The 26,481-nt window shown below is 42.3% G+C and overlaps 1 protein-coding gene across 11 annotated transcripts in view; it reads left to right on the top strand.

The window, feature by feature from the left end:
* The window catches only part of dtna (dystrobrevin, alpha), a 115,086-nt gene extending 89,974 nt beyond the window's left edge, over window positions 1-25,112 (top strand). For 7 of the 11 annotated variants that reach the window (XM_088918683.1, XM_088918686.1, XM_088918688.1 and 4 more), the window contains 7 exons: window positions 2,661-2,757; window positions 6,027-6,047; window positions 8,364-8,523; window positions 11,730-11,819; window positions 16,593-16,761; window positions 17,392-17,524; window positions 20,113-25,112. In XM_088918683.1, the coding sequence (XP_088774809.1) occupies window positions 2,661-2,757; window positions 6,027-6,047; window positions 8,364-8,523; window positions 11,730-11,819; window positions 16,593-16,761; window positions 17,392-17,524; window positions 20,113-20,277 (835 nt within the window). In that variant the 3' untranslated portion in view covers window positions 20,278-25,112. Of the gene's footprint in view, window positions 1-2,660; window positions 2,758-6,026; window positions 6,048-8,363; window positions 8,524-11,729; window positions 11,820-16,592; window positions 16,762-17,358; window positions 17,525-18,682; window positions 18,722-20,112 lie in introns of those variants that run through there. The other 4 variants (XM_088918689.1, XM_088918684.1, XM_088918687.1 and 1 more) reach the window with 3 other exon arrangements.
* Window positions 25,113-26,481: the final 1,369 nt, after the last annotated feature.

Below are 26,481 nucleotides of genomic sequence, written 5' to 3'. Positions count from 1 at the left end.
ACTGTCTGTGTACACCAGAAAAATAGTTTATTCTACACCAGCATACACCATATACACGAGCTTCAGAGGTGAATATTTATTTAGCCTGTTCATTTATTTTTAACACAATTATTTGAATTAAAGTAAAAAGTAAAACAGGCCAGGTTTGGGATTTTGGAAGGTTAGTGTGCTGTCAACATAAGCTTATAACATGATATTATATTGACAAACAGCGGCATTCTTGTTTTTTATCAAAGAACCATGATCGGTTTTCTGAATATTGGATTAAAGCACTCCTGTCAGTATAGAAATGAACATACCTGACAGTCTCGGAAATCGCTCTTACTTTAATCCGATTCTCATGTTTGCTGTGGCAGCAATGTCTATCAGTTTTCATTTCTTTTCACGTACAGAAGCACTAGACTCAGTCTTTGATCCTGCACAACTGATGCCCACTCACTCTGTAAGCAATTTCTCAAACTAAAAGCAAGGTTGCTAATAGATATCTAGATGTTACAGCATCTATCTGCTTTAGTATTACAAGTGCAGATGCTGGGTTTTTTTTTCCATTAGGTTTCATGCTCTTTGCCTGATGCGGGCTAAAATGTTGTCAAGTACCCTAAATGAATTGTCTGGGCCAACTGCTGTTTTATTGGTGGAAAGCTGCACTGTGCATTTTGGAATAGTTATTCAAAAACTGTCTAGTCCTTTACTGGTCGTCATATCACTTAGAGTTTTGTAAATTACTTTTATTTCATCGAGACCAAGTATTAGAAAAACTACTCCTAATAATAAAGCACTATACAGTAATGGAACTCACTGCATAACCACTATGGTTGAAGGTTTGAATCAGTTAGCTTTATTTATGGACACCAAACAAAAGCTTCACTTCTTAATCTTTGTCTTTCCGAGCAGTGCGGATCTCATTATGCACTTGATCACTCTGTAAAGTCGCTGTGAAAACGAGAAAGGCCCAAATCCTGGTCAAACTTCGGGAACGGACATGAAGTTTAATGTATTCAGTAGGAATTAGGAATGGTAAAGGTGCTCACATTTCCCACATCCCTGGGTATTCATGGCAAAAGCGGCATGCTGTGAGAGAAGCCTGTACGTATACCATTAGCGTCCTTTACAGGCTGAGCTCCATGATGCAGATGCCAGCTGGAGTCATGTCGCTGGATGGCCACAATATGGATGTCCCAAGCAGCTCAACCAGTGGCTGGGTTGGGGTCATTTGGCCATTAATCAACCAGTGCTCTCTCAGCTCCCAGGAAAACAATGACTTCCTTTAGACTTGCGTTGCCCTGCCCATTCATTGCTGCAGAGCTCCTTCTCCCAGTGTGGGCAATGGAGCCATTGCTGTGAGCCAAGGTGTAATGACACATTTGGTGATTGTGAAATGTGTGTGTATCAGAAGATAAGAATAGAATTGTACGCAAACGTTTGGGCACCCCTGGGCAAATTGCACATTTCACGGAATCTCTAAGTGGAAAAGAACACAACCTCTGCAGGGTACAAACTTAAAAATTGACATATTTCTGCACATGTTAATGCCCATTTGCTGAGTTTAACAGATTGTAAAAAATAGAACAGTAGTATAACATATTTATAGGCTGATTTCTAATATTTTAATATACCGACTATCTGTCCTCTTCGATTTGATTTCTAAATAAAATTAATTTGTTCCAAATTAATTGAACTTGATTTTGCTGAACAAGGCATATAATTACATAGCGAGGTCATCGGAAAGAATTGCTCCATTTGTATGCTTTGATAATTAATGCTGAATCAGGTTTGTAGAGTAAAACAAATGATGATCAATCGAAAAAGATGTTATGATTCCATCTATTTTGACTGTTATTTGACTGTTATTGGTAGATGTGCTGGATACAAATTCTGTGAACGTCTGCCCTGGACATGACATTGGAAAATGAGGCACAATCTTTCTTTCACTCCGAAATGCACAGGCAGGAAATCTGTAAGCAGGACTCACCCTGAAAAAGTCATCAAAGGCCGACAGTAATAAAAGACGTTTATGCGATGGGAAAGATTACCTTTCTGTTGAGACTGCAGATGAAGATTTTCTCTGTAACATGGAAGCCTTTTCTAGACAAGGTAGAGGGACCGTGTGCCAAATTAGTGTAATTAAGTCTTGATGAGAAATTGTAGAAATCATCCAAATGTATGAAACTGTACTCCCCCCAAGTTAACAGAAATATGAAAGTAATTGTGTGAAAATAAGACTCCTGTAGTTCACAGCAGTGTCACTAAGCTCACCCAGCTCACCATCTTGCATGCATATCCATGTTTTGTTTGTTTCAATCATTTGTTTTGTTTGTAATATAACTGAATGGTGATAAACGCTATTTTTGTATCTCTAGTAAAAATGGACACATACAGGAATCTGATGTGAGTCTATGTACATGGGAATGTTTGAGAAACCTCTTGGGTGACTTATTGTTTTTCGGGGGTGGGCTTGTGCATGGAAAGATGGGAAAACGATCAAAATTAAGTTGCAAAAAAAAAGTCAGAATAGACCTGTCTGCAAAGTCATCAGGGCAGAGGCAGGTGGAAAGATGGGACGGGCCCCTAAAAGCGATTGGCAGCCCGGTTCGTGTTACGGACTCCGTGGTGAGTTTATGGGCTGCCGGCACTCAGTAATCGGTTTCCTCTCCTCGCAGGCAGCGCAAGGACGAGCTGGAGCAGAGGATGTCCGCTCTGCAGGAGAGCCGCCGAGAGCTCATGGTGCAGCTTGAGGGGCTGATGAAACTGCTGAAGGTGCGAGGCCGTTCTTCACAGCCGCTACGTGATTAAAATCCTGAGGAAAGAGGTGCAAAGCCCTCTTAACAGAGGGCCCAATCCAGCCACTTCTATTATACAGTATTCTGCTAATGCCTGCACAGCTCTCTGTTTATTCTGCCAAAGACACTGTAGGTGAGAACCATTCTTAACACCTACAGGTACACCCCTTCCTTAGCATTCTGATGAAGCTGACACTTTGCTCAACTGCTCAACATTAAGCCCTTGTACTTGTTTAACCCATTAAGGGGTGGGAGCTAAGCTGTTGAGCTGCTAAAGATGGACAGCTCTGCTGCTGAACTCCCTCACAGACTAGATGAACAGCAAATGAAAGAATTTTGCATGTTCATCTGATAAGAGCAAGAAATTAATTCTGCCCGTTTTGGCAGTCTTCCGCTTTCAGTTCATCATCTAGGCATCAGTTGTTGAGCTACAGACTCATTGGTCTGTAAAAGGCAACACATTCCGTTTTTTTCCATGGTTAAGGTACTGTAGATGGAAATTATGGAGAGCAGTAGCACACTCAAGGGCAGAAGAGTTCTTTTGAACTGCAGAAGGAAAGACCGTCTCCTTCTTTCTGCAAGGGAAAGACAATCTTGTTTATGTGCTGAAGCAGGCATATTGCTGTTAAACTAAAATATAGTTCTCACTTTAGGTCTCTGTTTTTACTGGGATTGTATACAAAACTGATTACATGTGTAACCTGTGTCTGGGCATGGTCCAGGCACTGGTCAGGATCAGTGCTTGTTACTGATGTGCAGTTCTATGGAGGATAATTCATTACTTTTTTGTCTTCATTTATGTTTTTGAAACCGTGTATGTCTCTTAAAACGCATTTGTAAATGAGAATTTTAGCGCCTCATCTCAAGTGCTACTAAACTATACAGTGCCTTGCAAAACTATGCAGATCCTTCCTTTGGTGCCACATTTTTCATGCACACTTTTTAAACTTTCTATTTTAACCTGAATGCTCAGACACCTAAGGGTAAGATAAGTTACAGTAAATGTCAACAAAACGTAAGAAAAAAAATTAGTCATGTTGATTGCAGAAGTATTCAGAGCCGTAAACTCGATATTTAGTGGAAGCATATTTAGTTGCAATTGCAGCGCAACGTCTTTTTGGATAAGTCTCTCCCAACACTTGCAGCATTTGTTTGCGCAAAGATGATTGGAGATCCCTTATGCACAGCAGTTTTCCAAGTGTCTCCATAGATTCTAACTAGGATTCAAGTCAGGACTTTGACTGGGCCATTCAAGGACATTCGCTTTCTTATTTTGAAGCGAATAGTGTGGAGCTTTGGGGTTTTCTCCTGAAAGGTGACTTTTTGTCCCAGTTTTCGGTCTTTAGCAGACTGAAGCAGGATTTCCTCTAGGATTTGCCGGTACTTTGCTCCATCCGTTTTGCCCTCAGACATGGCAAGCTTTTCAGTTCCCGCTGATGGGAAGCAGCCAAATAACATGAACCTGCCACCAGCATGCTTGACAGTAGAGGTGGTGGTGAGCAGGAGATGTGCTGTTACAGTTTGCGTTTAGACCAGAAAGGTTTTTGTTCTGTCTCATCTGCCAAAAAAAAAAAGTTTTATCACTTTTGCAGAATCCCTTAAATGTTTTACCCCATGCAGGGTGTTTTTTTTTTTTTCAAGATTTGCCACTGGCCAGCTTTGATCTGTATACAATTTCTTCCGCCTCAGTCATTGAACTGAGGGATAGCTTTTTCAAAGTCGTGGAAGCATCACGCTGGCAGTCCTTACTAGTTTACTCCTTGCCTGGCTGCTCACTATGGAGGGATGTCTGATCCAGGCAAGATACACCTTCTACAGCTAGTGATGGACTTCACCCTGCTCAGAGGGATGTTCAGTGCCTTTGAAATGTTTTTATACACTTCTCTGGATCTGTGCCTTTCTACAGCTTGGTCCCTGAGATGGCTGGAAAGCTCCTTAGTCTTTATAGTTGAATCTTTGCTTGAAACAACTGCCTGATTGAAGAACCTTAAAAAGACATTTGAAAACAACAATTGTTGTATACAGGCAGAAGGCACACAGTTAACCGTGTGCTCTGTTAAAAGAATTCTGTGCATCTAAATTAATTTATGTTCACCACAGAAAAGGGTTGGAATTTATATCCAGTCAAGACTTGTCCGTTTTTCTTTCATATTATGTTTTATGTCTTTCTTTTTGCTTTTAGCTTTGAACGTGCCTTGTTGGTTGTGTATATAACAACTGTTAATTGCTTCTTTAATGTGTCGAAACAGCAAGCTTTAAAACAACACAAAGTTAGAACTGTGCAAGGGTCTGAATACTTTTGCCAGGCTCTGTAATTTCTACATGTATAGTCTGACATTATTACTGAATGCCAGAATCTCATTCGTTTATCTGCTGTAATTGATTTTGTTAAAACAGCTGATTGAAAGCACTAAAATTAACTAAAGTAAATGTTGTTATATCTGCTGTTGTCTAGGAAAACAGAAAAGGTTCCTCCACTACAGTCTTAAGATTTGGAAGTTTCCATGACTACTCACTTTGTAAAAATCAATAGCTACAAACATTAGCAGCATACTGTTTTTATAGCCGGTTTTGATAAAGGATTGATAGAGACTGTTTTAACATAATCTTCTGTGTTTTTTGTTTTTGTTTTTTAAGGATAATTATGTGTTACTGGATTTCTTCATATTATGAGACTGTTTAATTTTGGGTAATATCCAGTTTTCATTTCTGAAGGGAAATGGAACAGAATGATAATGTATGATGAAGTAAGGTATTCTGTCAGGGGTTTTGCAGTAGAAGCTGTACTTGTTATCCAGAAGAGCCTGACTGTGCAGGATCTTTACCAGTATATTCTCCACAACAGGAAAGAGATTTACATGCCCAGCAGTGGGGTTGATTCTCAAATATAGAATTCAAACATATTATATTATGTTAATTTTTAGGCGCCTTTTGTATCTCTAATAATTAGTTTAGTCTTTTTGGAGGGGTAGGGTGGGACCGAGCTCGAAGTACAGGTTTCTTTGTTTGAGGTGTATGTGAGTTTATGAGCTGTTCTAAAAATAACCCATTCTCTTTGGAGCTGAACAGGATTGAAATTATCGGGGGTATACATACCTATTTCCTGTTAATGATCTACTTTAATTGGGTCTTTGTGAGATAGGAAAACAAAACCTTAATGCATGATATTAAATACAGAAAAAATTGCCAAGCCTGTTCTCTTATTATAAGTTTACATTTGTTTTTCTGATAAACCTTTTTCAACAGGAGGAAGAGATGAAGCAAACTGTAAGTCTGCAAAGTAGTCTAACATTGCACTAAAACAGTGGGATTGCTGGTTCAAGGAAGTTATTCCCTTTATATCTTTATTCCTGTCATACAAGGCCTTGGACTTGAGATTTCATGGGGTTTTTTTGTCAAGAGGATTAAAATCATTCTGAAATAATCCATTGAAATGGCTTGGAAAAAAGCAGAATGCTAAAACCAAAAATAATAACATTCATTTGCAAAACAGTTTGTAATACCACCCATGCAAGCTAACACCGACTGAATTAACCACACAACCACGCATCCCTGTGGCCTTGTGATTCTCTCTAGATGTTACGTAGTGACAGAGCAGAGCAGTATCATGTTTTAGCCAACAGATAACTGCCTTTTTAGTATTGCCTGTTTGGTTTTCTATTTTATTTGTTCTGTGCTTTTTAATTCATTGAAAAGAGAAGAACTGCCGGCAAGCCAAACTTGAGAGGAAGATCCTGCTGGCTTGTGAACACACTAGTCAGTGTTCATACAGTCCCGTTCTCCCCATTGTTAGGTTTGTGATGGCAAAATGCTTCAAAAGAGAGATGTCCAGCGTTCTAGGTGCCGTACACTGCTGTCAGAGCAACACTTTTTTTTAATTTGGTCATAATTAATTGTTTAATTAATTAATTGTTTTTTTTATTTGGTCATAGCCCTTCAAGTTCAGTAAGAGCCTTCTCCTGTTTTTATGCACTGTACAGAAAACACACTGTGGAAGTATCCTCATTTTATTTTGTTCGTTTTCAGAATGAAAGACTCATTAAGTCTTTTAGAAGTTATCCGTGTATCCGTGTATTTGCTAGCAGGAGAAGAGCTGTTTTGAGTCGTTTTATGGACTTTAGATAAAAAAACTTCCCCGTCAATATAGTGTAACGCATGCGCCCACCATTGAGTGGCTCAAGAGGCTGGGTCCCTGTTGAGAGACACCGGAGGCCTGGGTTTGAGTCCCTGATGGTGGGGGGCTGACCTGATGTGGTGGTGGTGAGGGCACCCCATGAACCCTGTAGTGTTACAATATATTTGGTCTTTATAAAGACCCAGTTCTCCAGCAAGTTTCTGAAAGAACATGGTATTGTATACGAAGGCTATTTCTAGCTCTAGACGTATTTCTGCTGTTTTCACACATTGCAACTAAATGGAATACAGAAATAGAAAAACAAGCCGCAGGGTATTCCGGATTTCATTTGTAAAGTAGTTTGTAATTTGCAGTAGGATAAAAATCTGATAAGGAGGCCTGAGAATGAACTGTTTAAAATTCACTGCGCCGCTTATGAACTCACTTCATCAACTCTGCTCCGTTGCTTTTTTGTATCCTTGTGATTTATTCATGTGTGGTACCGTGTATGTGGTATTTACTGCAACATACTGTGCACGGTAAAACTGCTTCTAAAGGCAGGTTATAAAATATAGAATCATATCAGAAATAACACATTTAGGTTCTGCGACTACATATTAAGTATTATTGTGTTATGAAATATTAATGAATATTTCACTTTTATGCTTATTTAATATGATAATATGAATAAAATTGAATAAATTTAATACGTATTATGAAGCAAAAGCATATTTCTGTGGAATTGTATAGATTATAGCAGTATGCTAAAACAAGCTGTGCATTTGTAATAATCCTTTCTAGAATGTTCACTAATGTGATCTTTCTACCCCCAAGTAAATATAACTTTTATTTTTATCTTGTTTTTTTCTGTATTTTTGTCGGGAGTATAATTCTCACTCCATAATTTCCTCGCTGTAATTTTAATTGCCATGTCACATTTAGAGTGCAATTAACGGTCTCGTGAATTTTGCATTTTTTTTCGTCTTCTGGCTTTGCCTTGCGCTGATCCTGTCCGAGCTTGTGCTGCCTTGAGATGAAATGTGAAGGGTGGGCCTTGTGACTAACTGCATGGTCTCTTCACGGGTTTCGATAATTTTGTGAAATGCTTCTAAACCAGCCCACACGGCGCAGTGGCCTGTCTGCAGTGGTTAGCAATGACTGCACTCCATTTCGGAAGCACTCTGGCCTGAATCGGATCCTCTCGTCGTAATTGTACCTGAGGTATCCGTCTTCATCAGACCTTGCTCTTGTTTGGTACGGTGGTCTGATCTAAAGGAGATGTAGTTTTAAACCAGACAGATGTATGATACAAAGGCCCCCGAAATGGAGCCGTTTGTTTTTGCCTCTGCCCGGGGCAGGCAGAGGGATGCTCGCTTGTGTTGTTGGAAAGGCCGACGGGGGCCGGGCGTGGCCCCGGCTCGGCAGTGGGGCCGCCTGGACGCTAACGGCTGCTGGCTCTCTCCTTCCAGACCCAGGGCGCCGGCTCGCCGCGCTCCTCGCCCAGCCACACCGTCAGCAGGCCCATCCCCATGCCGGTGCGCTCCTCCTCGGCCTGCTCCACGCCGACCCACACGCCTCAGGACTCCCTCACCGGCGTAGGAGGGGACGTGCAGGAGGCCTTTGCTCAGGGTAGGATGGCGTCCCGTTCGGGGCTCCTTGTCCCGGACCCCGGGTCACGCGACAGGACGCAGCGGTCTGTGAGCGCCCGGCAGCGCGATGTGAAAGGATACGTGTTTAACTCTATTGTTATGTACAGTAGTCTCATTCTCACCTGCTTTCTGCTCAGTTCCCCCTGCTCCTCTCCCCTTCTCTCCCACTCCGTCTCGTGTTCTCCTGCGCCTGATTTATCCGCTGCTTTCCCTCTCTCCCTCACACCTGAAGAGGGCTCCACGGGCCGAAACGTTGTGTTTCTTTTCTTACTCTTCAGCGAGGAACGAACCTTCACCTGTCGTTGACAGTGTCAGTGTTTCAGAGTCAGAGGTGGAGTCCTCGGCATTTGAGACCGGTGATGTTACTGTACGAGTTGACCTGGGTGTTTTTAAGAGTGAGGGTGGTGTTAGAGGTGTTGATCCAGCACTGTCGCTGGCTCACTCCTTTGACCACCAGCCGCTGCTCAGACCCTTCTCCCAGTCAGTAGCAAAAGACATTCTTGATGCGGAAATGCAGAAGAGTACGTTTCATATAACCAAAGCTTCTCCTATTTACTGGCTTATCAGGTCCTGGTTTACATTACGGGTGAGATATTATATTGCTTAAAGTCTAGTTCTGTATCTTTAAATTCTGTAGTCACCTATTACTTTTTAAAGACATGTAGTACATCTCTATATACTGTATACGTATTTTATCTCCATGCACATGAGGGAAATCCGATGGTTAAAAATGAAATTGGTTTGCAGGTGTGACTGTAACATAAAACTTCGGAAAACCTCAGATTGTGCCATAGTTATCCAGAGGCTACGTGGATCATTTTTTTTCAGACTTGGATAAAACCCACATTTAAGAATGAATGAGAGTAGAACAATTTATCAACTTATAAATGATTTCATGCCTTACGGTCACTTCCTTGGGATGTGTTGAGAAAGCAGTACTGGGCAAGTGAGATCTTTCATGTGTATTTGAACAAACTGTAGATCAATGCAGCCCACATTCTCCAAAAGTGACCTTTTACCAAAGGGGGAAAAAAAATTATTTCAGGCCAAGCCAGTAACATTCATCAGAGCACCTATTCGAGCTGTTTCCTCAGAAAGTCAGAGATAAATGAACTCGTGTCGCCTACAGTAATCAGGCTGTCCTGAAAGCTGTAGGAGCTTTGTCACCTGCGGACGATGCTTGTCACACTCAAACCTTACTGGAGCAGCAGTATGGATCCAGACTGGGTGGGAGATCATTTTTTTTTTAAATCAGATCATCACCGTCACAGAAAATCCCCCACAGGTGGAGGACAGTCCCACCTCAGCAGTGGGCTCTGGGGCACGAGCCTGGGTGGTAGGCAGCCTGAGCTTTGTGCGCCGCCTCCGAGAGCCTGCTGTTCGCAGAAGCCCTAATTAGCTGGTTTGCTCAGTGACACCAGGGACAGCTCGTGAAGCTGCCATCTGCTCAGGCAGAGGTACAGCAATAAACAACCCAGAGCAATGGGACGTGGAGTCCTGTGCCCCAGTGTGATGAGAAGGCAGAAGGAGAAGAGCTCTGGAGCACAGACAACGATACAGGAAATGGGAACAGATTAACTCATGACTCCAGAATACAGAGAACAGGTCTTATTTTTAAAAAGCAAGAACAAAGGACATTTAGAGAACTGAGTAAGGGCAACGAAAATGTTATAGTCACAGATACAATATATGCTAAAACCAGGCTTAATACAGTATATGTTGTGCCGCAATCAGTGCTCCATCAATGGTACAGACAATGGTGGATGTTATTTCTTAAGCTCTTCAATATTCGCTATTAAAATGGCTGTAATTATGTGCCTCTGCTCTCTTTAAGGATCCTGCTTTTATTCTTGGGCTCTCTTTGAGTTGATGGCTTCAATTTATTGTTTAAGCTATTCCAATAAATATGTCAGCAAATTAAATCAATAATAATCACGACCAACGAGAATGATGGAATGCAAATGACCTTCAGCCACGAAGCGTTTTGTGTGTTTTTTGAATCCCACCCTTTTATTCCTTGGTAATGAAAATTCTCACCAAATTACAATTACTATTAATAGTACGTGAATATGTGCTTGTGCATTTTATTTATCTGAGGACAAGGTCTCTGCAGATGAAATGATGTCATGCTGTGTGGAGACGCAAGCCTTTGTCTGCAGTGCCCCCTTGTGTGTGACAGTGGGGCTTGCATGTCTTACGTTGATGCTCTCTTCTGTCTGACAATGCAGTCCTGTCCCGTGGAAGGGAAGAGACAATATTTTGAAAAGGCAAAAGTCAATACTAGCAGTGCTTGCCGTGGAGAACGATTATTGTTATTGTCGTATTAAACTTTGGCAAACGGCTGGAGATCCTCAGCTCCAAATGGAATTGATTCCTTGCAGAGACAAATGCCTGCTGAATGCATTATTGTACCTGGTGGGCAGCTGAAGGCGATTTTTTTTCTTTTAAAACACAGTTTTGTGAGTTCGTAGGCAGGCATCTCGTGTCAGACACCTCAGAAGTGTAGTGGAGCAGTAGAAACAAATCCGGGTTTGTCAGTCTGGTTGATTTGATCCTTTAGCCTGAATCTTTGCTCCAGTCTTGAGCTTCAGACAGAAAAGCTAACAGTTTTCACATATAGTCTGAGTCTGAAACACATTGATTTAGAAGATTGCTCTTTTCTAAAGATCAATAAACTATCCCCTCAGTAAATTTATTTCTTGGGCTGTCTAGAATAAGCGGGCTTTGGTAGTTTGTCCTTATATATGCTATATACGTGCCAAGTATGAATGTTTGCTTTAATTTTGTGAATGACGAACATAAGAATAATTAAGCTTAGAATCAATTGAAAGGCTGGAACCTTTTGGTTTCGTTTAATCGTATAGGGTGTAGAACCACATTTCAAGGTGTGTGTCAAAATTGTAGTGACAGGATGTAAGCAAATATTGGTCTGAAATCTTCTGACTGATCTCCGTATAAAACACAGTACACACGGCGCTGAACGCCAGGCCTGCATTTATCTGGAAAGGGCAGTTGCGCCCTTGGCGGCTTATATGATCATTTACATTCAAATTCTGAAAGCTCGCTTATGGCCCCGGTGTTGCCAGGCAACAAGAAACTGGGAGAAATCACTGTGACAGGGTCCTAGGCAGAACAAAGCTTTCGTGGCTCCAAGCTCGTTCTCACCACGGCCCCCGTTTCCTACAGGCTCCAGGAGGAACTTGAGAAATGACCTGCTGGTGGCAGCCGACTCCATCACCAACACCATGTCGTCTCTTGTCAAGGAGCTGCACTCGGGTAAGAGCCTCGCAGGAACCAGGCCTGATGTGGTGTGGGCTGATAAATGGAACTTTTCTACTGGGTCTCTTGTGTGAGCAGTTTAGTTTCGTGTAAAACTAATAATAATAATTCCTTAAACGTGTATAGCGTTTTTCTGGACACTCCACTCAAAGCGCTTTACAGGTAATGGGGACTCCCCTCCACCACCACCAGTGTGCAGGCCCACCTGGATGATGTGACAGCATCCATAGTGTGCCAATACGCTCACCACACACCAGCTATCAGTGGGGAAGAGAGTGATGAAACCAGTTCAGAAATGGGGATTATTAGGAGGCCATGATTGGTAAAGGCCAGGAGGAAATTTGGCCAGAATTCTGGGGTTACACCCCTATTCTTTTCAAGAAACACCCTGGAATTTTTTATGACCTCAGAGAGTCAGGACCTTGGTTTTACATCTCATCCGAAGGACAGCGCCTATTTAGCGCCCCCTAGTGGTCCCACTAACACCTCTTCCAGCAGCACCCTTAGTTTTCCAGTACCATCCAGGTACTGGCCAAGAACACACCTGCTGAGCTTTAGTGGGCTGCCAGTTGTGAGTTACAGGGCATTATGGCTGCTGGCTTTGTGGCACATAAGCACTTGTTTGTCCTGACTTGATGATCCAGATGTCAAAACTCAAGGTTGCAGCTTTGCAGTCGTTTTTCCCTTTTGAAGTCACAAGGGGCTTCCTCAGAGCTGCCCTGCAGGCTAATGAGTAATTACTCACACTCACAGTCAAGATGGGAATTACAATTCCTGGACATTTGCTGGTCTTCAGAGATCTGCATGGAGTACTGGCACACAGAAGGACACGATGGAAGACCTAATACTCCACATTTAGTATTTTTTTAGAATGGTATAATCTTAGCATGCCCAGAGGGGTTGGGCAGCCAGTTGACCTTGGACCCCTAAAGGTTTTTTTTCTCCTTAGAGAGGAGTTTTTGGTTCCTCTCCTCTGTTGTCTTCTGGGCCTTTTCTTTTTCTCTTTCTGTGATGTCATGTATTCTCACACTGCTTTGTTAAGTGCCTTGGGGCAACCTTGTTGTGAAAGGCGCTATATAAAAATCAACTGAATTGAATTGGTCTTGCTCCAGCAGAAACGCTTCAAGTAAAGTGGCAGTATTGTGAAACAAGTCAGTTATCGCTCGGTTATGTAATGAGGAGGTTAAACGTGGACACCTTCATCCTGCTTTGTCTTCTGGTCACTCCTCCTGTCCTCTCCTGACAGAGAGCGTGCATCCTGTGCTGGCTGTCACCAGTGCACAAAGTGTCATAATCTACAGTGCCTGTAGAAAGTCTGCTCACCCTTTCCTACACGCATTTTGTGTCCGAACAGCCTGAAATCGAAAGACATTATATCGGAATCTATTTTACTTTTATTTACAGGTTGTAACGCACAGCCTTCAAGAGAACAACGGCTGCTCAGCCATTCTGAATAGTAATTACGAACAAAAACGTAGAGAAACAGGTGTACACACCCCTGAGGAATAGCACTAGTAAATTAGCTCTGGTCTAACCACTTACCTGCCAAATCCAACAACAAGCTAATTAGCCACCACCTGCGCTCAGTGGTTCACAATGTGTTACTTTCGAAAGGGGTTGGAGACTTTCTGTAGGCACTGTATACCTTTTGACCATTGTGGTTTTTAATGAGGAATATTGATGCCGTCAGAAAATGCGTTCTGAAAGTGTATTGAAAATGCTAGGCTTTAGCTTTAGTTTAACCCACTTGGCCGAGGGACAAGAATGTTAGGGGCCGAGTGAAACCAACCAAGGGGTAGTGAGGTGGGGGTGGGGCTGTGACTTTTTTAGAGGAATAGGAGTTGGAAGAAATGGACCCCATGCATTGAAGTTAAGAGATTGACAAGTGGTAAAGAGCTACTTTAAGTACTTTATTGTACAAACTTGTTTATCTACAATCACAATCACAATTCCTGAATATTAGAACTGAGGTGCACTTTAAACAGTTCAGTACTGTTGCTCGTGTTTTCAAACAGGCACATTTGTAGAATCTAATTTGCCTGACTGGAAGCAGAAGAAATTCAGCTTCGGTCAGTAGAACAAAACCAGATCTGGGAGGTAATGAAAGGGCCTACTGGCTTTTAATTTCATCTATGCAACTGTAAAATCTTTAAAAAAAACTTTTCTCTCCCAGAGGAATCGAAATCTTTTATAGTCTTTTACAAAAAGCAAATCTGCATCTGCACCATGGTCTGATTTAAAGAGCATATTTTTTTCTCTTCATAAAAAAGTGATTTTGTCAGGTGATATCTGACCCAATAGGTAGTTTATACAAGTAAATTAATAACTCAGTGTTTGAGTAAACTGAAGGATTTTTCACTAGCGTTGTACAACATCAAGTCTTCTGAACAGTCATTGTGCTTGCAGACAGCAAACCTTTAATATTTAACATTTAGGCAGTGCGGTGGCTCTGTGGCTGGAAGGTTGCTGGTTCGTATCCCATGGCTGGCAGAAAAATCCTACTCCATTGGGCCCCTGAGCAAAGCCCTTAGCCTCAAGTGCTCCAGGGGTGCTGTATAAATGGCTGACCCTGCGCTCTGACCCCAAGCTTCTCTCCCTGTCTGTGTGTTTCATGGAGAGCAAGCTGGGGTATATGAAAAGACAAATTCCTAATACAAGAAATTGGATATGTCCAATAAAGTGATCTTAATCTTAGTTTGCTATTAATAGCTGTGGAAAATTGAATAGCAGTAACCACTGTGTAACTTAATTTTGTTTCTGCTTTTTGATTTTGTGTGGAAAACGTCCTCAGCAGACTTGGTCAAATATCCGTGTCAATTGTTGAGCTCAAAGATCACACCAGTGGTTAAAAATAACACTTTAATTAGCTCCCAGGATATTCACGTAGTAGAACACCTCACTCAGAGCACAAGGGGAGCACTCTAGCCTGCTAACGGCAAGGAGGAATGGAGGCTACAGCACTTGCGGGTTGTGACTCGGAGACCCAGGTGACCTGGCGCTGATGGGACTGGGCGCGGCTCGGTGGCTGGGGGAGTACTTGTCTCGTTTCAGCGGGCAAAGAGCCAGCTGGATAGCATAAACAGGTTCCCGCCTGCTTTAGAGAAGGATCTCCAGCTTAACTGTCTCAGTTCTTGCGGGTGCTGCCTGCGTGGAGCTTGTGTGTTCTTCCCGTGTTCGTGTGGGTGTCCTCCCACAGTCCGCAGACATGCTGGCTGGTGAGTTGGCTTCTGGGAAAACTGGAGTCCCGTCCAGAGGGTACCCTGCCTTGCGCCCGCTGCTTGCCCAGATAGGCTCCAGCTCCCCAGTGGCGCTGTACTAGATAAAGCAGTTAGAAAATGAATAGCTGGATATTTGCTGGAGGAAGGAGATCACCTGACAAACCACTGGAGCTCAGCAGGTGAGAGTCTGGTCTGTACCTGGATGGGAGACCTCCCTGGAAAAGCTAAGGTTGCTGCTGGAAGAGGTGTTAATGGGGCCAGCAGGGGACGCTCACCCTGTGGCCTGTGTGGGTCCTAATGCCCCAGTATAGCGATGGGGATACTATATTGTAGAAAGGCGCCGTCCTTCAGATGAGACATGAAACCGAGGTCCTGACTCTCTGTGGTCATTAAAAACCCCAGGGCGTTTCTCGAAATGAGTAGGGGTGTAACCCCGAAGTCCTGGCCACATTTCCCCCTGGCCTTTACCAATCATGGCCTCCTAATAATCCCCATCTCTGAACTGGCTTCATCACTCTGCTCTCCTCCCCACTGATAGTTGGTGTGTGGTGAGCGTTCTTGCGCACTATGCCGTTGCATCACCCAGGTGGGGCTGCACACTGGTGGTGGTGGAGGGGAGTCCCCATTACCTGTAAAGTGCTTTGAGTGGAGTGACCAGAAAAGTGCTATACAAGTGTAAGGACTTATTAATTCTGTCTCGAGGCATACTGCATTGGTCAGTCAGCTGGTGGATAAAGGCTGGCGGAATGTGAGTTACCTCTTTGTTTTTTGTGTTTGCATGAGCGCGACACCATTCATCCGTGGAAGGAAAGATAAATGTGAAAAACGTATAGTAATAATAAAAATAATTATAATTGCTTACACTTATATAGCGCTTTTCTGGTCACTCCACTCAAAGCGCTTTACAGGTAATGGGGACTCCCCTCCACCACTATCAATGTGCGGCATCCACCTGGATGATGTGACAGCAGCCATAGTGCACCAGAACACTCACCACACACCAGCTCTCAGTGGGGGGGAGAGCAGAGTAATGTAGCCAGTTCATAGAGGGGGATTATTAGGAGGCCATGATTGGTAAGGGCCAATGAGAAATTTGGCCAGGATGCCGGGGTTACGCCCCTACTCTTTTCGAGAAACGCCCTGGGATTTTTAATGACCACAGAGAGTCAGGACCTCGGTTTTACGTCTCATCCGAAGGACGGCACCTGTTTTACGGTTTAGTGTCCCTGTTGCTATACTGGGGCATTAGGACCCACACTGACCGTAGGGTGAGCGCCCCCTGCTGGCCCCACTAACATGTCTTCCAGCAGCAACTTTAGCTTTTCCCAGGAGGTCCTCCATCCAGGTACTGACCAGGCTCACACCTGCTGAGCTTCAGTGGGCTGCCAGTTGTGAGTTGCAGAGTGATATGGCTGCTGGCATGATCGGTTCTCTGCCGTTTCATGCTTGTTTGCCTCTTTCAGCGACTGTTTTGCTTTCTGCTCGTAAAATCAGTCCAGATTCGGGATGAGGGGAAAAAGCTGGGAGCCTGATGAGCTTGTCTGTTCCTCAGAGGCCGGCAGCGAGACGGAGAGCAACGTGGACTCCGAATTCGGGCGCACGCCCCTGGATGATCTGGTGCCCTCGCCCACCTCGGAGAAGGCCTTCCTTGCACAGATTCACGCCAGAAAACCAGGGTACCACCCCAGCACCACGGCAGCGAGCACCATCCGCAGCGATATGTAAATACGCCTCTCCCTGTCCCGAGTCGCACCGAGCATCTGGAGAATACAGTGCGCGCAGAAAACCAAGCAGTCGACAGAAATAATCCAATAAGAAATAACAGAGATCACGTAGCGTGTAAAAGGAGTAGGAGAATGAAGTTCCGCATAAGAACAAGTACAGGTTTATTCCATTCTGAAAAGAGAAGAAAAGAAGCGACGTTTCAGCTGTGGGGCCTTCTTCAGGTGTGGGTGTTGACACCAAAAGAAGGCTCCACAGCCAAAACATTGTGTTTCTTTTCTACTCTTTTCAGCATGGAATAAACCTGTACTCGTTCCTTTGCAGCCTTCGCATGCTGATGCCGTAGCTAACTACTTGAAGTTCAGCATGATTGTTTACCAAAAACATCTCATCCATTCTGTATTATCAAGTATTAAATATGTAGTAATAATATGTTGTTATTATTAAACTTGATTTTTATACAGTATCTTTAAAAGTGGCTTTTCAAAGGACTTTACAACAACAAAACAACAGAAGTCACACATTTGGCAACTACTACCGTGAATCTAGAGCGATTTCGCTGCCGCCGCTTCGGGACTGAGACGGGCCTCTCGCAGATAAACGCTTCCCGGTGCCTCTGTGTCCGACAGTGGCGCCGAAGACGGAGACTCCTTCGTGCGGACGGAGGACGAGAGCTACGAGAACGACTCGGTGCGCCAGCTGGAGAACGAGCTGAAGATGGAGGAGTACCTGAAACAGAGCCGGCAGGAGAAAGCCTACATGGTGAGATCAGAGTGGGCGTGGGGGGCTGGCCAGAAAAGGCCATCAACTACAAGTTACCGAGAAAGAGAAGGGAAACATTTTCTTAGGATATCGTCAAGTCATGAAACCACCAGCAGGAGAGACTTTAACCCTAGCCCAGCACTTGAATATAGCAGTGGGTTCTATAACAGAGGAGGGGACAGTTACATCGCACGTGGCTCTTAAGGAATTAGCAGAAGCCCAGAAAGTGCAGTAAAACTTATGGTAACAAACGTAATCAACCTGCAGATCTGTACTGCGGATCTAAAGACAGTTCAGTTCTCCATGAATTCATGAGGATGGCAAAGATCTGAACAGCAACACTTGCACGTATTGTTACAATCAGGCCTTTGTTGAACCTGATTAAGATACAGGCCAGCGCAGCCGTAGTTACACCCTCATTAGAGATCTGTACTCCTCCACAGCTGTCAAAACATCCATTCAGCCAGGCAGAGGATCGATGAAGGCCTTGCATGTTTAATTCTGTTTGCAGTCAGAAATCAGCTCTCCCCTGTCCCAACCCTTTTTCTTCTTTCTCAGTGGTCCTTCATTTCAGTTTGTATCAGAGGTTGTCTGAAATACGGAATACTCAGTATTCTGGTGTTGCATGATTTTTTCCAATATTATCGTAATAAGAAAAAAACTGGAAAGAAATAGCTTATACAGTACAAATGAGTCTTTGGAGTGTTTTTTTTGCTGTGTTATCTTTATTATACAACCAATGGACTGCACACGTTTTTCATAAGCATCCAAGAAACACTCCACCGTCATGTCTTTGACCCGACAAGTAGAGAAGCTGTAAGAATAATGTAGTAATCACGGATGGGGGTATGACAGTACTTTTTAGCAGTTAACCCACTGTGTACTTGCAGTTGGAAAAAAAGAGTTTCAAGGCGGTCAGTATAAATCTTCACAAAATAGGAGAAAACCGTCAAGAAGGCTGTGTGCAGAAAGCTGCCTCTAAGCTTGTGTTTTTCATTTCTGTTTGCTCATATTTAACTTTTAACCTAAGCTTGCCTTTCTACTATAAGATAACACTGCTTTCTTTAACTTTTTTGTGCTTGTTTGTTAAAATTTCTAAACTTTTTTTTCTATTCTGTATGTTCTTTTCTTGTCCGTGGTACACTCTGATGCTTCTAGGTCACTTTGCAGGAATGATCACGTTTTTTCTCTTTTCAAGTAAGTACCTTTCTGGTCTACCAGCCTTGTGTGTCCTGTCTCTCTCTCCCCTGCTTTGCCTGGTGTCTGACTTGACATTTTCACTGTGGTTCCATTGCAGAGACTTTCTGGGTATATTCATCTTCAGGGTTGCAAGGTTCTCTTGATGCAGGACTTTGGAAATCTTCATTATCCTATATAAAAAAATTAGAATCGCATTCTGTAGATATTTTTGTTTTGTCTTTGTTTTATCAGACTTTAAAACATCCATGAAATTAGACCCAGAAATGTACAGGTGTGCCTGAACTCCAGACATATCTCCTGTGGCATGAGAGAAGATGGGACTTGGATTCAATAGCTATGAAATGGGATTCACAATGAGCGTCTGGAGAACATAAACCACTTCCCCTGTCTTGGGGGAGATGATTCACAGAAGGCTGATATTGATGAAGAAATCCAGCATCACCTGAAGTCACATGTGCAGCCTTTGGCCATCTGAGGAAGCAGGTGTTTGAAGGTCATGACGTCGAAACCGGAACCAAACCAGTGGTCTGCCTTGCAGTCATTATTTCTACAGTAAAGGCTGAAATAGAGACATACCACAAATGCTTAAAAATCCAAAGTCGTAATGTCAACACTGGAAGATTTTATGTGTCGAAACTCTGCTTTTGTGAGCTGTTGTACCCTTGAGCACTCCGATTGCTCCAGTAAAATACTGTGCTGTATAAATGGGCACAAATGTTGATTGGATAAAAGTGATAGCCAGAAAGAATTCTAATAATAATACTTCTTAATAATCATCCAGTGGGAGGACTGGTACAGCACCAGCAGTGATCTCTCCCAGGTGGGCACCACAAGCATTGAACCCGTGTTCATCCACCATCAGTTCCATTGGGTTGGTCGAAGAAGGTTTTCATCTCCCAGCTTGGCCAAGACAGTCGCACCAGAGGAATCCAGAAGAAGTGTCTTAAAGATATGATTGAAGCTTAACGTCAGTATCAGCTCCTGGGAGATCGCGGCTCCTCCCTGACCCAGATGGAGTAAGAAGATCTAGGAAGAAGCCCAGCACTTTGAGACTCAAAGGTGACAGAAAGAGGAAGGAGAACTGAGAGCGTTAAATTCCAGATCTCTCCTGCCAACACCAGCTTGCTCTATTGGTGAGGGTGTGGGTCCCGAATTAGGCTTTGGATTCATGTCAGGCGGTTATCCTCGCGCACAAGGGACAGCCAACGGGAAAGCATGGAGAGAGGGATTTCTAGTCCAGGTCTGACACGCACACTTGTAGAAAATTCTTGACTTTGCTTTTCGCGGGGCTGCCACAACAAATACAGTTGTAAGTTGTCTTCTGGAGGAAACCAAAAAGCAGGCCGATTTTTCTTTTTGCCCCCACAAACATCTTTCCTTCTTCGTAGGTGAGCTACAGCCAAACCGACGAGGAGAGCTACGTGAGGACGGACGACGAGGAGAGCTGTATCCGCACGGACGACGAAGAGGGGCTGCTGGCCCAAAGCGAGGAGTGGAATGAACACATGCGCCGCCTCTTGAAAAGCAGAGCCTGCAGCAGCTCGGACAACTAGAGCACTGTAACTTCTCAAGATTGTAGTTAGTTGTGTGTTTTAAACAAATCGAAGCTTTTCTTTTAACGCTGTTCCTTTTTAATAACAGCATCTTCAGTATCATCATTCATTCAAGCCAACAGGACAAGAAACACAAAAGAGCAGGTCAGGTGCTGTTGTTTTAAACAATAGCAGTATTATTATAATTGTTATAATGGTTGCTATTACAGTTACTCTTCAGATTAGTACTTAGTTATTTTGCACACACTGTATACAATCAATGCTTGGTTTACATCTGAAACACTAGTATCCTTTCCAAATAGAAAAGTTTTTTTATTTTTTTTTTCAATAGAACAAGTTGTAATACTTACAGTAGGTACACTTAAAAAATCATCCGTCTGCACATTTCAGATCCAAAACTACACAACACAGTTCAAGTAAAAAGCTTTTCTTTACATTACATCACAAGACTCTTTGCCTAAGATAGTTAAAACTATAACCAAGGACCCAATCGAGAATTTAGAATAGAACCGTTTTTATTACAGCTACTCAGCCATATTGTTCTTGTAAATATATATATTTTTGCCTGATACAGAATTTCAAACATGAACTAGTGACACTGCTAAAAATAAATTATATATGTAAAAATCTAGTTTTTAATCCACAACATATCGAAGTGAAAACTGTGAACCAGTCTGGAGAATCTCAATAACAGAGCTGTCTATATACCACAGGTGCCATAAAATCAAATTGACTTTGAGAATTAGTGTTCAATCTTCCATTTTGTCTTTTGGGTTGGTGTTTTTTATTGTTGATCCAAGCATGTGTAAAGAAAAGGGGATAATAGATATTAGACGTACATTGTTTTGAAGCATACAGCTTTATTTTTGAGTGTAAAAGTGAACTTGCTGTTCTGTTTTTTTTTTATTTTCAACTGTGTGCACTGCCTACGATTCCCATAGGGCCCTGCATGTTCTTCACTGTGCGATATTGCACAGTTGCTCATGGGAGTTTGGACTAGCCAAAAGAAGCAAAGGTAACAATAGAAGTATAACTATAAGATTATAAGAGCTGACATTTAAAATACCCCACTGATTTAATAAGCTTTTTAAAGCCATGGAGATATTGGAAATGGTATTCAAGGCATTGAAACGGGTCTTTTCAGTTCTTCATTTCACTGCATCTCTGAAGAAGACATTAAATAACAGTTCACGTTCATTCTTTTTTTAATTTGAGCAGAGAAATTTGAACACAGAATTTCAAATTGTCTTTACAGGTTTCGAGGTTGGATTGTTGGTACTGATAGTCGTATGCCACTTTGAACAGTGACAGAGAATACAGATGTTGTGTGTGTTGACGGCACTGGAAGTTCTTTACATTTGAAATGCATCTGATCTTGACTTTTTTTCAGTAAACAAGAGCAACAGTGTTCTGTAAGTGCTTTTATGGTAACCTCTGGAAGAATGCTCTTAAAATGAGTTACTGGATTGTTAGAAACCTGAATGAATATCTGAATTTTGTTTTAGTGATGTCTTTGGTTGACAAATAGTGCTGAGTCTGTTTTCAAGGGTACTCTTCACAAAATGATCACAAGTAACTACTATACTTCAGAATATGGGCTTGAACTAGAGGCACACTATTTCCACATTATGGTAATTGGTGGTCATATAGAGTTAACATATAGTATTTATAGGAAAAAAGCTCTTATAATCTAAAAACTGTGACAAGACACTCTGACTGCTTTAGTGATGGTTTCATAGAGGTTACATTTTCTCAAACATAACTTGGACATGACGCACACAGTTTTCTTACCAAACCATTTTTTTCCACTTGATTGAGATGCAGACCTTTAACTTCCAACTTACTCTCCTGAGTGAGGAGACTAAACGAAGATATTTTATTGGATACAGAAGTGCTTGTTCAAGCTCATCTGAAGCGGAGCCTCCACATTCAGCATTTAAATCACTTTGTTGTACGTCACCAATGTCTCGGTGTGCTAAAATAAGAGGATTGTTGAATGTTTTTGGTTTCTGTGTTTGGTTTGTATTTAAATAGAGGTGTGCTTCTGACCCAGTTAAAATTGAACTTCACTTCTTCCTTGCAAAGCCAAGGGCCTAAGCAGCTGTACGAATCTATTCTCTTACAGAAATGGAACCTGCGCAGTTGGGCATGTTCCAATACTATATGTGCCATTTTGCAACCCTCACTCTACAGTTCAGCCTTAAATTTCATTATTGTGTTGCTACACAGAGCAGGGCACTTGTGAGTTAGTAAAACTTAAATGGAAAGATAGCACAGGAATATGATAGCAGTTGACTCAGGATAAATACCCACAGCATATATAGCTAAATCAGTTTAAAAAGAATTTCCTCACCTTGCATGGATGTTTATTTCTTAACTTTTTTTTGTTAGACTGTAACATATTTTGAAGCAGCAGCAGAGGAAAACGACATTTATAATTGCTCTGACGTAATTGTATGTTGTAGTATTGAAGTACGTTTCCAGCATATAAGTATGTACATTTCTTTCAGTTACCTGTTGTCAGTTACAGCACCATTCTCACTCATAGAGAAGGAGAAGGGTAAAAATAATGACCTTCGATTTCATCTGTTCACTGAATTATGCCTTTCTTTTCTTTGTCCTCCAAGAGTCTTTTGTACAAAGCAAAAGAAAAATCTCAGAAAATACAGAAGAGTTTCTATCGTACAACCTTACACATGTACAGATATGTACACACTGGCTGAAGTTTGCACATCCCTTGTAAATAATGAGAAAATGTTCATTCTCTGGTTAATAAATAATAACAGTGACGATGCGCGTAAAGCAAACAAACTGATGTTTATGCATATTTGAAAAAATCAATCGAAAGTCCAAGGACAAATTTCTGTAACGGGTATAGAAACTTTCACTGTCTATAGCTGTAAATAGGTAAAGGAAATCTTTCTAATCGAGACCCCCTAGGACAACAGTAGCTATTGGTATTGCAACAACAGTATTGGGCCTCACAGCAACACCTTGTTGTCATTTTAGGATAAAAGGATCTTTTTGACAGCTCCCTGGACTAGAGTGCAGGAGGAGTGTGTAATAGGGAGCTGCCAGGTAGTTTGACATTCAGCCTGTTACACTTGCATTTCTGCCGATGTACTGTATATTCACGCCTGCAGCAGCCTGATGTCCTGCTCAGGGTGTGACTGGAGATGGGACTCTGTTCATCTCTCTTGCCCTTTCTGTGCCCTGTCAGCAAAGGACTGGGTGTTTGGAATTTCAAATATATGGTCAGGGACGATTGTTCAAAGGCACTGTCTTTCTGTCGCCCACAGTTCTTTTGGTTGCAAACACAATTAGCCATACGAAGACTCCAAAGCTTTCACTATGTAAGCAACAGCTAGTTCCAGTTTAAACCGATGATTAGAAATATACTTAGAGAGCTAAATTAGGGACTTTCACCACTGGTTATGTTCAAGGTTGACTTTCTCGTAGAAGGAAATGACACAAGGGTGACATGGATATGGAGTTCATTTGATGAAGAGCTCAGTTTGTTAAACAGCTTACCAGGCAGGAGACAATATATGCACCGTGTGTGGCAGGGTGTCCTGGAATGTAATTCATTCAGATCAGATATGTAGAGACGTTTTCAGGTTCTTCTTTTATTGGATGCAATTTCATACGCTTTCAAATATGGAAAATTCCTCTTAACGGGAGTCGGTTGCCTTTTAAAGTGATAACCTTGTGTGTTCGGTCCTGCATGTATCAGATGAATACGGAGAGCCCATATCCCCGAATCGGGTAACAAACGCAAATACAAATGCACAGTTTTCACATGCGCAGTTCAATAAGTCTTTCAAATGAACGTTTCTGTCACCCTGAACAGGGTTTCCTGCTGTGTGCCGTCTGCTCGAGAAGGGGTTTCAGAGCAGGGGTGTCCTGTGCTGGGACGGGGGGGGGACCAGTGTGTGCAGGTTCTCATCCCAACTCAGCTCCTAATAAGCTAAACTCAACTGCTTGTTGGCCTAACTAGACCAGTTGAACGGCGTGTCCAAGCTCTAGGTTCTGCTGCGTTCAGAGACCTTGAAAGCCTATAGAGCCATTGGCCCTGCAGGACCAGAACTGGACACTCCTGCCGCAGGGCTGTGGCGACTGAGTCTTTGTTGAGAATGGTACGACTTATCTTACAGTACGAAAGGCTGAGAGTCTATTTGGAACCACAGACAAGTAGCTGTGTCCAGGGAGGCTCTTATCCTTTGGAAGCGGGGAGCAGATGGGAACTTTCTGCACAAAGCCTGGCTCTGCCCATCTCTCAGTTCACTGTGGCCATGTCTAGGTCTCCCTGACTCGGAGGCCAGACCCCTTATTTATTTTCTGTGTTTTCTTTCTCCCCGTTTTTCATAAGATCACGCCTGTAGTTTTGTTGTGTAAATACTGCGAATCATGGTTGCAGGAATGGAAAAAAAAAAAGCTTACTGATAAAAATATGGTTCACTCAGCTGAAATAAGCTGTATGTACGAAACCGCCTTTGTCCTGAATATTAAGGGCATTGTATTCTGAACCAAAAATGTAAAAACTGTCCAGTCACCATGACTAACTATACGAAAACTTTTAACGTTACTACTGTACTTGACACCACTAGAAGTAATATACTGAGTGTGGAAACACTAAATAATTCTGATTTCACATCATTCATTGGTATTGTAATAGAACTACTGATGTCTGTTTTGTATTGTTGTTAAGTATTGTTTTTTTGTGTGTTGGAAACAACTGGGACATGTTATATTTTGAAGTGATTAAAATATTTAACTGTGTGTCTGTATTTTGGAATGGAATTATTACTTCATTAAAAAGAGGATTTTTAAAAACCTAAGCATGCTTTATTAAAGTATCCCTCACCTTCCACCCCACCTCTCAATTAAGTAACCTGCAACATTACTTCAGGACTCCACTCAGAAAAAAATCAGATTCAGTTTAAAAAAATAATTTCTGTACATTAGAACTGTAATGAAACATACCAGGTGAAGCACTCAACTAAGAGAAAAGTAACTTACAGCATGGTCGCCTTTTCTGAAGAAAATATATGTTTAATCTAATACTGACTGATGTTTGTTATCCTTTTTCATTTTTCATTTCTTCAGTTGACTGAAGTTGAGTTTAAGAGTGACTGAAATCCTGCAAACACACGGATATGATGGGACAGCCCTGGTCTAGAACATTATTTTGGGGGAAAAAAAAGGTCTACAAAAATTAATACATTGAATATTAATTTTACTGCTTGCCACTAGGTGTCTCTCTTCCTCAGGAAATTTAAAACGCACTGAGCAATCAGTACAGTACTTGTTGGTTATAATCATTAATAATACTTCTTTTTTAGCCCTATACAATTTCTTGCATTAGGAATTCATCTTTTCACATACCCCAGCTTTTCTCCATGAGATACAGACAGGGAGAGAAGCTTGGGGTCAGAACACAGGGTCTGCCATTGTACAGCACCCCTGGACTAGGTGGGGTTAAGGGCCTTGCTCAGGGGCCCAACAGAGTAGGATTCCTCTGCCGGCCACGGGATTTGAACCAGCAACCTTCCAGCCACAGGCGCAGATCCTCAGCCACAGAGCCACCGCTCCGCTAATTTCACTGTTTAAAACTGCGAAAGGGAAGAACGTCCTTCTCCTCAACAGAAAGATGACAATGAAATGGAGAGAGAATTTGCTGCTTCGCACATTTACAGTGAAGTCCGACTTATGAAGGTAAGGGAAGATCACAACATTGGGGAGAATTAAAATAGTAAAGCCTTGTAATAACTGACTCTTAATGTCTTTTTAAAGGTTTCAGAATGTGGCACAATTTTGGAATATTTGCTAGCATTCTGTTTCACAATTTTCTGTCGGAAGGTTTCAGAAATCAAATGCCAATATCCTTGTGGACTTAATGTATTGTGTTTTAAGATGTCTCAGAGACAGAGATTCTCCACAATTGTCCTCCAGGTATTTGACCACACTTTGTTGTAATAAAAGAAACCGTATAAAAGTAATAATGATTCCTCACACTTATATAGCGCTTTTCTGGACACTCCACTCAAAGCGCTTTACAGGTAATGGGGACTCCCCTCCACCACCAGTGTGCAGCCCCACCTGGATGATGCGACGGCAGCCATAGTGCGCCAGAACGCTCCCCACACACCAGCTCTCAGTGGGGAGGAGAGCAGAGTAATGTAGCCAATTCATAGAGGGGGATTA

The sequence above is a fragment of the Atractosteus spatula genome, chromosome 6 (genome assembly GCF_055471065.1).
Source record: "Atractosteus spatula isolate fAtrSpa1 chromosome 6, fAtrSpa1.hap1, whole genome shotgun sequence".
NCBI lineage: Eukaryota > Metazoa > Chordata > Actinopteri > Semionotiformes > Lepisosteidae > Atractosteus > Atractosteus spatula.
The sequence above is the reverse complement of the archived record's forward strand: the minus strand, read 5'-3'. Positions and strand labels throughout refer to the sequence as shown.